The sequence below is a fragment of the Neurospora hispaniola genome, assembly GCF_033458365.1.
Source record: "Neurospora hispaniola strain FGSC 10403 chromosome Unknown B0T23scaffold_8, whole genome shotgun sequence".
NCBI lineage: Eukaryota > Fungi > Ascomycota > Sordariomycetes > Sordariales > Sordariaceae > Neurospora > Neurospora hispaniola.
In genome coordinates this window covers 1,255,814-1,270,213 of record NW_026944413.1, presented here as the reverse complement: position 1 = coordinate 1,270,213, position 14,400 = coordinate 1,255,814, and the positions used below count along the sequence as shown (strand labels likewise).

Sequence of the window (14,400 nt, the reverse complement as noted above, 5' to 3'; positions counted from 1 at the left end):
TGACCAAGGATTGGATGCGACGAGGGACCAAGCTCCATTTTCTTGGCAGGGCAATCGCTGTGTTGAGTTTGGCGCCGTTTCGTCTGAACTCTGAACTCCACTCAGCAAGGCGGCTACATAAAGAGAGAGGACCACAGACCGGAGGCGCACGGTCCATCTTCAAAAAGGCACTCACTGACTGCACACAGGCAGCTTACACCTACCAACTGAAGTAAAGATGTCTCATCTTTTCTACTCCAAGTCTTCCCCGAGGCTGGGATGGGCTGGCCTCCCTCGCTCCATCCGATCTTTCAGCTCACCCTCCAGCTGGGAATTGAGAATTTCCAACTCCCGAAAGAGCTGATCGGAAAAAGAAAAACTTGTAGGAGACAGTATACCGGAAGGCTGGGAATTCAATGCAACGAATGGAGCATGGCCCAAGCTTTTGTCCAAGCTTCGCCCGACCGCGCGGAGATCATCAAAGCCCCGTCCGTACCTGACACGTGCCGCCGAGGGCAATTTGCCGATCATGGCTTTTGTGTGACCTTGATGAAGGACGCCGACATCATCTGTCAATGTATTTATTTTGACTGTAGGTAGTGTAGGTAAGTTACAACACACCGAAACGCCACGATGTCATTCCCCGGATTTCTTTCGGCTGGGACGCCCCCGCTTTTAGAAGCAGATAGGATTTTGCCCAAACTCTCTTTAAGGCTAAGTTGAGGGTGTGTGGTACATGAAGACGATATCATGAGAGACAATGTGTTGTTCATTTATTCAAGATGGTCTCATAACTTGTGGAATCCCATCGACTGGAGAGATTGCTTGGGACGAAGGCATTCCAAGCCGAGGTCGATTTATAAGCAGCCCCTTGTATTTCTCGCCTCTTTACAACCCCTCCAGCTTCCAAATTTCGGGAAGGGTGAGGGGGTAGCACGACATGTTCTTTGAGTAGTATATCATAACCTCGAGGCCCACGAGTTGAAATAATCGCCAACAATAATCCTCCGACTTCAACATCGAGCCTCTGTAATACGACAACTCGCTCTCCCAGCCAACAACATGACACACTTTCAGATCAAAGTAGTCTCCGACATCATCTGCCCTTGGGTATGGCTGGCTACCTTGGCTTCATCGTCCATCAAACGTGCATCACTTACACTAAAACAAATTTCCAGTGCTACGTCGGTAAAGCCCGTCTCGAGCGCGCCATCAAGCTCTACAAGGACGTCATCCCAGGCGGCGCAAACGACACCTTCACCGTGACCTGGCACCCCTTCTACCTCGATCCTTCGCTGCCCAAAACGGGCGGTATCGACCCCAAGGCCTATCTCGGCAAGAAGTTGGGCAGCCCCGAACGCCTCGCCATGGTCCACGCGCGCCTCAAGGCTATTGGCGAAGGCGAAGGCATCAAGTTTTCGTTGAACGGCAGGATCGGCAACACCCGCAATGCGCATCGGTTGATTCAGCTGGCGAAAACCAAGTCCAACGAGATTGAGAACAAGACTGCTGCGGCCCTGTTTCAGTTGCACCATGAAGAAGATGGCCATGTGTCGTCGAATGACATGCTGATTGCTGCTGGCAAGCGCGCGGGCTTGGATGGAGCGGAAGTCGAGAGCTGGCTGGCCAGTGATAGAGGTGGCGAGGAGGTCGATCGTGAGGTTGCAGAGGCGCAAAGGAAGGGAATCCATGGAGTTCCCAACTTTACCATCAACGGACGGTCAGAACTCAGCGGGGCGCAGGATCCCGAGACATTTGTCCAAGAATTCCTGCGTGTCAAGGCTGCTACTTCGGATGTTAGCGAAAGACCATCTGATGGGCCGAGTTGTTGAGAATTTAGTGGCTGGTCAAGACAAACCCTGGGTAATGATATATGACAGCCGAAAATTTGGTATCGCAAAGTCTTCTTTTCGTCGTAGTTCGAATAACCTTGGTAGCTTTTTGCGTGTATCGGACACTCTTGAACAGATACTGCGCTCAAAACTCCATCAATCCATTGAGATCGCGCTCCGTCGCTCGCAACCTCGCTTGCAACTCCCTCCTTCTTCGATCCAGTTCGCGTATCTCCTCCTCTTCCCTCCTCAGATCTTCCTCCGTCATGACGTCGGCAGCAGCCGCGCTCTCTCTGCCCGCCTCTTCTTCCTCCTCTTCCGCATAACGGTCCAGGTTCAACCTGTCCAAAGCCTCTTGTTGCTCTGCCACCCTGGTCTCGTAGTACGCCAGCGTGTTCATCAACTGTTCGTTCTTTCGCCGCTGAGCCGGTATCCTCTCCAGCGCGCCAGGCAAGGGGTATACCGTACAGAGCTTCTCGGCACCGCGCAGTAGCACTTCGATGTCGAGTTCGCCGCCTCCACTTCCGGCAGGGTTGCGTCGCGTTATTTGTGCGTGAAGATCTCCGCCCAAGACGGCGGCCACGGCTGTGTTACGGCGCGTCGGGCCGCTGCTGCGCGTTGACTTGGCTGGTGGGCCTGTGGTGACCTCGCCGCCGGCAACGTTGAAGATGGTTTGTCGTCGGTTCGCGGGTTTTGGTGGATCGGGCGCCTGGGTAGTGGCTTTTGGGGGAGGGGGAGGGACGGAGAAGAGGGCTCGCTCGTGGGCTTCGGTGTCGCGAATCAAGGACGTAATGTCGTGGTTCGAGAGGAGGGCGTTGGTAAAGATTTTGGGAGGGGGGAAACTAGTGATTATGCCCGAAGGATGGGCTGGTTGTTAGAGAATCAAGACGCGATATGATGAGCAAAATGCCATCAAGACTTTGTGGAAGTGACCTACGGAAGGCTGTCGATGCTTTCGCATGAGGTGGAGATTTGCTCCAAGTGCGCCAGGAGGAGCGACATGGTGAAAGAATTGCGACGCGCCACGTGTGGAATGTTCGTTCTAATAATTGTGAGGAGGTTGTATGGATGTGATAATGTGCGACCGTCTAGGCGATTTAAATATGTCGTGTATTTGTTTCTCTTGCAACGTCGTTTGTTGTGGGGTTGGAGGGACCAAACTAAGTGAAGCTGTCGCCAGTCGGGTGATGTCCTGTAGGTTACTGTAGTCGGGACTTGGTGCACCGAGTGTAAACAAACAGCCCCACCCCCGCATTCCAGCCAGGCATGTGGGCCAGGGTTGGAAAGCTTCTACACTAGGTACAGCTCTACACTGTCTTAAGAACCGGCTACCTACTGGCCGCGCCTAGGAACGCGTGTATGCAAAGTACTCTATACTTTCAGAGAGTTGATTTGTTCACTTGGTTCTCGCACTCATCCTCATTGTAAATATCCCATTTACTCGTCCAAACTTTGATCTGAATCTCCTCCAAGACCTTTTACCCAATTCAAAGCACTGTCAGTCCCACCTATCACATTCTCTGGAATCATAACCCGGTGAGTCTGGGATGAAGAGCCCGGAACGAAACCGGCAGACCCCATCAAAAGACCCAACCCCACCTGCCGTGCTGGTACACTCAGCATCCAGGGGCACCCGCCAGCCTTTCCGATTTCCGAATGGACGGCCGGCATCCCCGTCCTCCGTCGTTTCACGTTGACCGTGTCCGACTTCTGAGTCTCGCAGCTGACAATCAAAGTGGACAATGACATTCGGCGGTGTATTGTGCAGCAGCGGACTGCCAGGTGCGAGCTGCCGAGCGTAGAGGTAGTCTTCCTTTCCACGTGTTGCGCCCCCGGTGAGCGCGGCGGGAACGGGAACGGGAACTTCATCCGTTTCCTTTGACTATCACCACTTGCCTTCCTCTGTCATCCCATGGCATTACAGTACACATCACACCTCCCGGTATTGTCCCAGTCTACCTTATGTATTCGATCCCAAATGTTTGCTCAAGTGAGTCCTCATCAAGGTGTGAAATGGCCCAGTTTCGCCCCAATCTGAATGCGCCAATGCGTGCTTGTCAATGCTCAACGGGCGTGGGCACGCATCGGTGGAATCCACGATCTGTGATGCAACCTCAAGCCTCAAACACAGAAGTTCACCACTCCCACAGCACACAACCCCACAATCCACTTGTCGGCCGCATCTTCCTCCCCGCCCTTTCTGCTCCTGAACTTCCATGCGACTTTCATGTCGTCTGTGCCGGATGTATATACATTCCTGCGCGTACGGTGCTGCCTCTGCCTTGTGATGCATCCGCTACACCAATTTGTCGCCCTCATTGGCCATGTAACCTACGTACATACTGCTGTAGGTACGCAGTTTCTGTCTTGTGTCAACCACTCCTCACCAGGATTCGTTCCGTAATCTCCCTTGTTCATCTGCTCAACTCGCTCACTCACCCGCGAGAACCCCTGGAGGCAACTGCGCTGGCCATGTTATCTATCACATAATGCCCTGGTCCCTGAATTACGCTTTCTTGCGCCTTTGCGTATAGACGCTTGACACGACTGACAAGTGGATGCAGTACCCAAGTTAAGACATTGCTCTACCAGCCGGGCACGGCATTAGCTACGAACTAGATACGAGAGAAAGGGGGGTTTTCTTCTTTGTCCAAGGTATCTAACACTTCCTCTCTCCGCCGACAGTCGGCCCTACCTGCCATTGATGTTTCTCGTCTGCATTTGTTTCACAATCCCGACATGGACTCATTCGGTACAGAATCTGGGGAAGAGTCAGGGGTACCCGGAGCATTGCTGCCCAAGTGGCCGCTATCCTCCCCGATAGCACTTGTCTTGTACCGGGACGCCGAGCCGAGTGGTGGTAGACGAGCATATGTTGCGGGTTTTCTCGCTCGTAACACAATCCCCAGATGTTATATGCTGACTTTCAAGAGCTCATCAAAAGCGTGGTACTGTCCCTGGAAAATGGAGCCCGTAATTGAATGGTGAGCAAGTTGCGTTGCAGTCCACACATATCCAGAGTGGCAGACCTATTTTCTCTTTTCCCACCATAAAAGCCGCTCGGGAGATAACACTTCTCGGTATAGTGTCGTTGTTCACCCTGCGGTTCTCCCGCGCCTTTTCAGGATAAGCTTTCGAGATAGCCGATCCCAGCTTACATACACCGTGGGCAATGTTTGTCGGCATCTTCCCATAGGCTACGGCTCCCGTCCCCGTTGGAAACAGGCCAACCGCAGGCATTACCTTGCCATCCTCCCGCAGCTCTGGGAACGGGCAAAAACGAGATTTCCATTGAGACATACATGGTATATCTCCCCATCATCCTTTCTTCACACCAAACAGCATCCGTCCTCTACTGGTCGCTATTTCCATTGGACTTTGCATCCTCGCCACCCCCGTGGTGAAGCTTGGATTCAATTTACATCCGACAGCACTATCATGACCAGCAGCCAAAGGCCATTTCAGTCTCCTAGTCGGAGGTTTCTTCTTTGGGTTTTAACACACTGACCCAACTTTCACTTAGTGCAGTGTATACTCTTTCTACTTGTGTACCACTTGTTCACCCCGGCGTCCAAGATCTTTTACCACCGGGGCGGTATCGTCATAGCGGCAATCATACCCCACAGCTACGGCGAACCACTTTCAACCAAATCCGGGCTCGTCACTTTCTTTTAAATTTTTGTAAAAGATAGCAACAGCAAACAATTCACCAAACTTCACCAGCATCAACCTGCCGAGCCTACCATGTGGCCGTCAAATCCTAATATCAAAGTCATACCCCAGGGTGCGGCACCTTCGTCCCCACCATTGTCCCCGGGCTCGAGCCGGAAGGGCAGTCCTTGGCACGGGCCAATGCCGCCACAGTTTTCCCCTCCACCAATGCCGTCCATCGCCGTGCTCCGGCCAGACGGCCTCTACGGCCCAAGCTTCAGTTTTGCCCGAGCAATAGACCCCGATCAGCTTTCACCACAGTCTCGTACCACCTCCTCGGCAACTTCCTCTGATTCAGACGACGATCCGGGTCCACATAGTCTTCCGCGATCCATGCAGCCGTCGCCGTCGCCGTCACAATCGGCGTTCCCACCATCAGCTCGCCCGGGACGCATTGTGACCAATCCCAACCTCATTATTGAGGAGATGAGCGACGGCAGCGATAATGATAATGACAATGTCGGTGTTCCAGTAATCTACCCGGATGCCATTGAGTACGCCGAATCGGAACGAAGCCGGTCTCGGTCCCGACGTCATCGAGAGGTTGATGAAAGCGTCATGTACAACCTCGGACAACTGAACTGCAGTGACGATTCAGACTCGACCGACATGGAAGAGGCCGAGCACCGCGAGATCCTGAGGCGGCAGCGAGAGGAGCGGAGACGCAAGCGGATGACGTCGGGCAGCATTGGCAAGCGAACCTTCAGCGAGAGCATCGGAAGCGACTCAGACCGCGATGACCCTAGAGACTGCAAACGGTTCTTCAGTGCGGATGATTTTGGGTCCTCCGGCGCACGCCGTATCTACCGGAGAGTCGGTGACCGCCGCCGCAGCAGCGTGCAAGTCTCGGATCCGCTGCCGCCGCCGAGGATCGACGAGATCGAGGAGCCAGATTCGAGCAATGAGGAGATTCTCGGTGATCACTCGATGCGGTCTAGGGAACATCCCCACTACGAATGTGTTATGGAGATTGATTCGCCTTGATCGATGGAGCAACGACAGAATTCTTATTTGTGGGCTTGGACAGACAGCGGTTCTCAGTCACAACACCTCACGACATGCATCAACTGAAGACTGCTTTGACGACTAGATGACAACAACGAACTAATGAACATGATATAGAGAGAAGCACTTGGCAGTTATGGATACCCGTATAGACACGAGTGATGATGATGACCATGAAGATAATACACCAAATCAAAAAAGAATAGGAGGCCAAGTTTGGGGCTCCTCGGTTTCCCATGAGCACTCAGTACAAAACGGACAAGGACAAATGATCAACTTCACTCAGCGCAACGGCTTTGCATTTTACAACTCGGCGTGGTTTCGAAGATGGCGATTTACTTTGGTGTACGGAGACCTTTACGACTAAAGAGTTGTTTCTTATGGCGTCCAAAGGAGCTTATGGCTGCATACTGGGATTGCACAGAGGAAATGAATCAGCGTTTGTTGAGTTTGATGGCATGTTTAGGCAACCAAGTGTGATGAGCTAGGGATTTGGGCGGCTACGAGGGGAGTGGTATTGTACTTGGAACATCTAAGCGTTGTCTTTTTGTCGCTGTTACAGACTGGCTTGGCATTCGGGGTATCAAGGATATCAACTCTGGTTCATATACATCATAGTCAAAGCAAAGAGGCATATGTTATGGCCCTCTGTTCTAGTATGGTTCAACTTGCAATCTACCATTTCTTACCATCTCTACAAGATTCCCTAAACAGCGCACGATCTGATTTGGTCAGCTAATGTCATTTCATATGGGCTAGAGGAATATAAAGTCAACTGACATGCCGGATAACAACCCTTTTAAACAAAAATCACAAACGAGTCTCACAGAGTGGTCAGGCGACGTGATGGGGAAGACTGATTGACCATGATGGTGAAGTTGAAGACAGAGTGGGATGAGCGTTCACTTAACGCTTGGAGGATACAACGGCCCAAAATGATGATCTTCCAATAACCGAATAGGAGTCACACTTGATAACTTGACCAACTCTTCAGAATAAACAACTAGCAGTTATGTCCGACTCAACATTGCAACTAAGCTGAGTACTATACACCTAGCTCTTTGATGCCATTTGGTACTATCAACTAGAGAGGAGCGCCACATCCTTGTTACACTGACTGCGGGGAAGATGCCGTAGAAATTGTGGCTCAGCCAATGAACACGTCGCGCTGCGCGCTCAACAGAGCATGAATGCCTGCGTTCAAGCCACATTCCCCAAGGGCAGGTCAGTGCAGTGGATAAGTAGTGGCAGAGCCGATTGAGCATGCAATTCATCCAAAGAACAACTTCAGTTCGGATCGAAGTCCAACCACCAACAATTTCTTCCCGTGATCTTCCATCAAAACTCCAAAGCCACGATCAATAGAGGCATCCTATTCTCCAGCAGCTCGTGTCAAGGTACCAAGGCCCCGGGCACGTATTCCATTGCAAACACCTGCTGATTGCTGAGCTGCGCAGGGCTGTTAGTTAAATAACGTACCTTCTACTACATCGACGGAGCCACGCAAACGTACCTATATATTTGCAACTTTCCATCTTGCCATCGACATTCGCCCCCACACCACACGCCTACGCAGCAACGTCGAGGCTCTGTCGTCGGTCCTCTGCCCAACATTCTCGATTGTGCGATCACGGCCTGAACGAACTCGGGACACCAGACTTCGGTGGACAAAGCAACCATAATGAATCAAATGCCCGGTCAAGGCCAGCCCGGCCAAGGGCCGGCGCAGCCAAACACTCAACCTCCCGGTGCTGCTCCCAGACAACCGGCACTCTTGCGGCCCGAGTACATGCGAAATATCGCGTTCCTGACCGCCGAGGAGAAAACTAGCTACGAAAACGGATTGGCCACATTCTGGAAGACTTTTGAGGAATCGCCCGAAGGATCGGCGGAGAAGCTCGGGGCTAGGCGTAGCATCGAGCAGTTCAGCAAGATGTTGCAAGACAAGTTGAACCAGAAGAAGCAGGAACAGCAGCGCTACCTGCAGCAAATGCAGCAGATGCGACAAAAACAGCAGCAACAACAGCAGCACCAGCAGCAGCAGCAGCAGCAGCACAATCAACAAGTACAGCCCCAAGGACAACCTCAGGGACAACCTCAGGGACAGACGCAACAACAACAACAACAGCCACCACAACAACAGCAACAACAGCCTGGCCAACAACAGCCCGGCCAAGTACAGCAACACCAGCTTCAACAGCAACAACAACCACAACAACAACAACAACAACAGCAACCGCCCCATCACCAAGGCCAGGCCAAACCACCAGTTCAGCAGCAACAACCGCAACAACAGCCACAAATGCAGCAGCAACAGGGCCAGCAGCAACTGCCACAACAAGGTGGACAAACTCCCCAGCTCGGTAATGTTCAGCAATCGCCGATACCGTCGCAGATTGCTCCTGGCACACCCCAGAACACCGCAGGCGTTGCCCGTCCTGGACAGCCTGCTACAGCAGCGGGACAGCCAAACAAGCCTGCCATCCCCCAGGTTGTCCTCCAGCATGTCACGGCACTGCAATTCAATATACCTCCAACCATACCCGCCCAGGAACACAAGAAATGGGAATCTGAAACCAGGAACAAGTACATGAGGGCGTTTCTGACTCTCAACAGCAGCAACACGACACTGGTAAATCTCTTGAGCCTCATGGAAGAACGGAGAAACAACCAGAAGCCTTTTACGCCTGAGGAGCAACAGAATTTGCTGAACCGCAAAGCGATAGCAGAGAAGTCGTTCAATGACGCAAAGAACTATTGCAACCAACTTCGTCAGACAATAGTGAAGCCTCCTCATAACACCCCGCTGACGATTGCAATGCCGGGGTCTGGTAACAAGGCCGTCCCGATTGCGGCGAACACCACCCCGATGCAGAACCAAGCACGACCGCAACAACAAGGCCAACAACCTCAAGCGGCCCCTCAGCAAGGACCAACACAGGTTCAAGGTCAAGGGCAAGCCTTGGGTGCTGGAATGGCACCATCCACAGCCGCCATGAACGCCGCCATCCAAGCAGCCAAAAACGCTGGACAGATGGCGGGTGTGGGCGGAATGCCTCCACAACAAGGAGTGCAACAATCCCCTGCGCCCACTCATTCGCCTCAAATCACTGCCAATCAGTTGCAGCAGCATCAACAGATGCAACATCAACAACAGCAACCACAACAGCCCCAGCAACAGCCGCAGCAACAACAACAACAACAACCACAACAACCATCGCAAACACCCATTCAACCACAGGGACAACCTCAAGGGCAGCCACAAGCGCAGCCACATCTGGCACCCGCCACCCAAACTCCGGCCACCCAGGCTGCTATCCCGCAACAACAGCAACAGCAGCAGCCAGCCCAGAACCATATCAAAACCGAGCCTGGCTCGCAGCCCACTCCTACACCTGCACCCATCAACACGGCGATTCCTTCTGGCATGGTTGGGGTACAAGCAACTGGAACGCCCACTCAAATCTCACAGCGACATCAGACTCCGCAGCGGACACCCAACCAGCCGCTCTCGCACGCGGCGGCTATGAACCTCGCTGGACAGCAACGTGCCGGTTCCATTCCCGCTACTAACATACCTGCGCCGGTCGGCACACCCACCACTGCTCCAGGCAGCGCGGCGGGCTCAACGCAAGGACATCCCCACGCTCACCCCAACGCTATGCCCCAGACCATTCAGGCCTCCAAGTTTCCCATCGCCAAGACGCTCCCGGAAAAGGCGACACAGATTCCCACGCCCGTTGCAGGCCCGCCTGGTCGCCCGACTCTGAGCGGTGGCACAGCCGGTGTCGGCGTCATGAATCAGCCCGTCTTGCAGAAGACCCCGGCGTATCAGCTTGAGGGCGAGGGTGAGAGGGTTTTGAACAAGAAGAAGCTGGACGAGCTGGTCCGACAGGTGTGCGGTGGCACGGCTGAGGGCCAAGACGGAAATCTCTTGACACCTGAGGTTGAGGAGGTACGTTGTTTGCAATCTGAACAATCCTCTGTTTTTGCTTCTTCTTTTTGCGGAAGTCCGCGGTCATTCTTTAACCCCCTTAAGCAAACTCACAAACTTGTCACCACACAATCAGCTAACGTGGCATTCCTTTTTAGTCCGTCCTTGGTCTCGCCGATAGCTTTACAGAGAGTGTGCTCCACGCGGCGTCCCGCAATGCGAAAGAGAGAGGATCCAAGGTTCTTGAAATCCGCGATATCCAGCTTGTTTTGGAGCGTACCTACAACATCCGTATCCCTGGCTACTCTAGTGACGAGCTCAGGACGGTTCGCAAGGTGCAGCCCAATGCTCAGTGGATCACCAAGATGAGCGCGGTACAGGCCGCCAAGGTCATGCCTGGCAAGGGGGATCTTTAATGGAAGGGTATTCAGACCAGAATGAACAGAGGTTTCGGGTATCGCTTGTTTGCATCGATGGATGTGGTAATTCTTTTGAGGTGGGAAATGGAAAAGGGTGGCGTACTGGATGAGACGGAGGAAATACATTCATCTCGGGATACTTGTATGTTTATCCCTGGCATGAGCTACCCATAATATGGCTTAGGTTGAAGCATCAATCCTTTGTGGGTTACAGAAACAAGCTCCAAATTCAATGAGTGGCTAGCAAGTAAAGATTTGACGTGATATGCCAGATGATGCAGGGTTCAGGAGGCATATGCATTAGTCAACCCCGTGAAAATGCCATCATGGGAATACAGACAAAAAGCGAAGACTAGACGTTGTATAGGCGACGGTTGTCAACACCGGCCTAAAATAGGAGCCATGTCTCCCAAGACCAACTCGGTTGTGAAAGTCTACGTTGGTCGTTGGGATGTTGTCTACCCTACACTTCAGTTGTAGTACTATAATGTAAGGTGTACGTACCTAAGTACCTAAGTACCCTGCCTCGAGCCTGCCTGGAACGTCGTCGACAGGCAGCACATCAACAACGTCAGTGACGAGCCGCAGTGGACCCATTCAAGACAATCTGGCCAATCATAATGCTTAGATGTGTGAAGCTCTTCTGGAGCTTGTCTGAAGGCCACCATAGCACTCACTGCACAGGGGGGCCCTTCAGTTGGTTGTCGTCCGCTCTTCCATGTATGGCCCGTGTCCGTTTGGCGACCAACCGTGGCCGGCACTTTCAATCAGTTCAACAACTCCCATCAAGCAAACCAGCCCGGTCTGTGAAGCTCGAACTTTCCTTTCCTGCACCAAACTCCGAGTACACAGCTTGGATTGAATTACCTAGGTAGTTATCATAATATCGTCAACGACGACGAAGCAGTTTGCCCTTGGCCCTCGCTTAACAACGCCGACGACGAGGTCACCCCCATAGGTACTTCTTCTAGTGCTCCATTCCCCGCCTAGAGCTAGATCCACTGCGACTCTGCCAGCTGCTGCTGCTAAAGGTGCTTGCTCCAGGCTTGCAAGAAGGGCGCGCTTCGCGAGATCGCCCCAAGCAACTCAAACTCATACCTCTGCACGATTAGGTTGCCCACCAAAACGGCGTCATCATCACCGCACCACAGCACTCCAACATCACCCACCGCGCCAACGCAACCGTCAACCCCCCACCACATCATCACCCCGTTTCCCATCGACCATCGGGCTGTTACCAAGGCAGCAACCACGAGCTCTAGCCCAGCCATCCTATAACCCGGAACCGCTCTAGATAAGGAACCACTTGAGCACGGAAGCTATTGGGGTGGAAAGGATCTCGACATGACGGACAAGGATACCAAGAAGTCGGGAAAGCAAGGCGAGGACGAAATGACCGTCGTTGTCCCCCCTCCCAAGAACAAGCAGAACTCTGCGCAACCTCCCAACGACGCCGATGGTGACATTGCCATGGAAGACGACACCAAGGCCGGCGAGGTTGAGGCCCAGGTCGACCCCGTCGCCCAAACCATCAGCGGTACGATACCTTGCCAATCCCCAGCTTTTATCTTTGCGAGCTGAACTAACCATCACTCGCTTGCGCAGATATCAAGAGCAACTTTGCGCTGCTAGACCGTGCTGTTGCCCTGTTCGATCCCAGATTCTCTCTACGGGCACTGCGATCCATCTCGTCGATTCGGAAACGCCTGACGCCCGACATCCTCGCACAAGTCGTCTCAGAAACCTTCTCCGCGTCCTCACCCAATACTCAAGTTGCCGAGCACCTGCTGCTCGCTGTCGACCGGCCAAATGTGACTCTCGGCAGCAGCTCAGAGATGGAGATCGACTCGGGATCCAAGTCGCCAGCTAAGAACGGTGGCAAGAAGGAACCCAAGGAGATTATTCCGGAGATCGACATCTTCCTAGGCATTCTGGCGCAGGTCCACCTCTACGACACCAAACAGTTCCAGCGCGGATTCGCCCTGTCGCGTTTCCTTTCCGAGCGTATCCAGTCCCTCAACCGCCGCACATTAGACAGCCTCTCAGCCAAGGTGTACTTTTACTTCTCGCTCTTTGCCGAGCAGCTCGCTCCCCTCCCGCCTTCCCCCCAGTCGCCGATTGTGTCGATCCGCCCCATCCTCCTCGCCGCTCTCCGAACCGCCGTGCTACGAAAGGATATCGACACCCAGGCTTCCGTCATTGTCCTCCTGCTCCGGAACTACCTCCACACGTCGCATATCTCCCAGGCCGATCTGCTGGTGCAGCATACGCAGTTCCCCGAGAACGCTGCCAACAACCAGGTCGCGCGTTTCCTGTACTACCTCGGCCGTGTCCGTGCTATCCAGCTACGGTACACCGAGGCCCATGAGCATCTCACTGCGGCGACACGGAAGGCTCCCTCGAGCGCCTGCGCGCTTGGCTTCAGCCAGACGGCGACCAAGCTCCTGCTCGTTGTAGAGCTCCTCATGGGCGACATCCCCGACCGCGCCATCTTCCGTCAGCTGACCATGGAAGCCACTCTCCACCCGTACTTCCTGCTCGTCCGCGCCGTGCGCGTCGGCAACCTCGAGGACTTCGAGACCACCATCGCCCAGCATGCCGACACCTTCCGCCGCGACGGCACCTACAGCCTGATTCTGCGCCTGCGCCAAAACGTCATCAAGACGGGCATCCGCATGATGAGTCTGAGCTACAGCCGCATTTCGCTCCGCGACATTTGCATCCGCCTGCACCTCGGTAGCGAGGAGAGTGCCGAGTACATTGTGGCCAAGGCGATCAGGGACGGCGTCATCGAGGCCACGCTCGACAGGGAGCGCGGCTTCATGAAGAGCAAGGAGGTGGGCGACGTGTATGCCACCAGCGAACCGGCCGAGGCGTTCCATGATCGTATCCGCGCCTGCTTGGCTCTGCATGATGAGAGTGTCAAGGTATGTCGTCTGAATCCCAGATGTTATCAATGATTATTTTTTTTGCTGACAGATTCTCTCTTTGCAGGCCATGCGTTTCCCCATGAACCAGCACCGTCTCGAGCTTAAGAATGCCCAGGAAGCACGAGAGCGCGAGCGTGATTTGGCCAAGGAGATACAGGAGGGAGATCTGGATGAGGATGATCTCGGTGGTGACTTTGAGGGCATTTAAGAAGTTTAGACACACAGACACACACATACGAGTCTAACTACCTAGATAGACCCTGCCCAATACCTATAATTTGGTCTTGGGAGTCATCATCATCATCATCCTTGTTGTATCTAGTAATCTGTTATGGAATCATGCTACCACCACCGGCTAAGAAATAGGAAGAAGAAGAAGAAGAAGAGAGAAGAAAGAGACAGAGAGCCTTTTATGCTAAAGAAAATACGCTATAACCGTATACCACTTGCTGCCTCATTTGTCCTTTTTAAACGTATCGTTATGGTCGTATTGTCCCAAAACAGTGCAACAACACCCGTGCCCCCTATATCTGTGAGACCTGCGCGTGCATACAATGTCGTACCTATTCACAACCACCCATCACCATTTC

General features: G+C 53.3%; 5 protein-coding genes across 5 annotated transcripts; 4 read left to right on the top strand and 1 right to left on the bottom strand.

Annotated features, from left to right (window-relative positions):
* Nucleotides 1-659: 659 nt before the first annotated feature.
* Nucleotides 660-1,811, top strand: B0T23DRAFT_447790 (DSBA-like thioredoxin domain-containing protein; the record flags this gene model as incomplete). The annotated part of the gene is made up of 2 exons (XM_062841014.1): nucleotides 660-1,089; nucleotides 1,158-1,811. Exons 1-2 carry the CDS (start codon nucleotides 1,042-1,044, stop codon nucleotides 1,809-1,811), a joined length of 702 nt encoding a protein of 233 aa, XP_062689238.1. The 5' UTR covers nucleotides 660-1,041.
* A 72-nt stretch (nucleotides 1,812-1,883) lies between these two features.
* B0T23DRAFT_231440 (DASH complex subunit Spc34) lies at nucleotides 1,884-2,997 on the bottom strand. The gene is made up of 2 exons (XM_062833894.1): nucleotides 2,749-2,997; nucleotides 1,884-2,653 (listed from the first exon to the last, which is right to left on the bottom strand). Exons 1-2 carry the CDS (start codon nucleotides 2,811-2,813, stop codon nucleotides 1,957-1,959), a joined length of 762 nt encoding a protein of 253 aa, XP_062689237.1. The 5' UTR covers nucleotides 2,814-2,997; the 3' UTR covers nucleotides 1,884-1,956.
* Nucleotides 2,998-5,690: 2,693 nt separating this feature from the next.
* B0T23DRAFT_432069 (uncharacterized protein) lies at nucleotides 5,691-6,506 on the top strand (the record flags this gene model as incomplete). Its single annotated transcript, XM_062840354.1, has 1 exon — nucleotides 5,691-6,506. One exon carries the CDS (start codon nucleotides 5,691-5,693, stop codon nucleotides 6,504-6,506), a length of 816 nt encoding a protein of 271 aa, XP_062689236.1.
* Nucleotides 6,507-7,812: 1,306 nt separating this feature from the next.
* Nucleotides 7,813-11,293, top strand: B0T23DRAFT_388178 (uncharacterized protein). The gene is made up of 3 exons (XM_062837736.1): nucleotides 7,813-7,924; nucleotides 7,985-10,482; nucleotides 10,620-11,293. The coding sequence occupies exons 2-3, from the start codon at nucleotides 8,209-8,211 to the stop codon at nucleotides 10,875-10,877; spliced, it is 2,532 nt and encodes an 843-aa protein (XP_062689235.1). The 5' UTR covers nucleotides 7,813-7,924; nucleotides 7,985-8,208; the 3' UTR covers nucleotides 10,878-11,293.
* A 931-nt stretch (nucleotides 11,294-12,224) lies between these two features.
* B0T23DRAFT_324674 (proteasome regulatory subunit C-terminal-domain-containing protein) lies at nucleotides 12,225-14,018 on the top strand (the record flags this gene model as incomplete). The annotated part of the gene is made up of 3 exons (XM_062835445.1): nucleotides 12,225-12,417; nucleotides 12,486-13,807; nucleotides 13,875-14,018. The coding sequence occupies 3 exons, from the start codon at nucleotides 12,225-12,227 to the stop codon at nucleotides 14,016-14,018; spliced, it is 1,659 nt and encodes a 552-aa protein (XP_062689234.1).
* Nucleotides 14,019-14,400: the final 382 nt, after the last annotated feature.

Bases quoted from the DNA above. Each gene is read 5' to 3' on its own strand.
- B0T23DRAFT_231440 (XM_062833894.1), bottom strand. From the start codon at position 2,813: ATGTCGCTCCTCCTGGCGCACTTGGAGCAAATCTCCACCTCATGCGAA. The intron at 2,654-2,748 runs GTAGGTCACTTC...CATAATCACTAG, and splicing joins GAAAGCATCGACAGCCTTCC to TTTCCCCCCTCCCAAAATCT.
- B0T23DRAFT_388178 (XM_062837736.1), top strand. From the start codon at position 8,209: ATGAATCAAATGCCCGGTCAAGGCCAGCCCGGCCAAGGGCCGGCGCAG. The intron at 10,483-10,619 runs GTACGTTGTTTG...ATTCCTTTTTAG, and splicing joins TGACACCTGAGGTTGAGGAG to TCCGTCCTTGGTCTCGCCGA.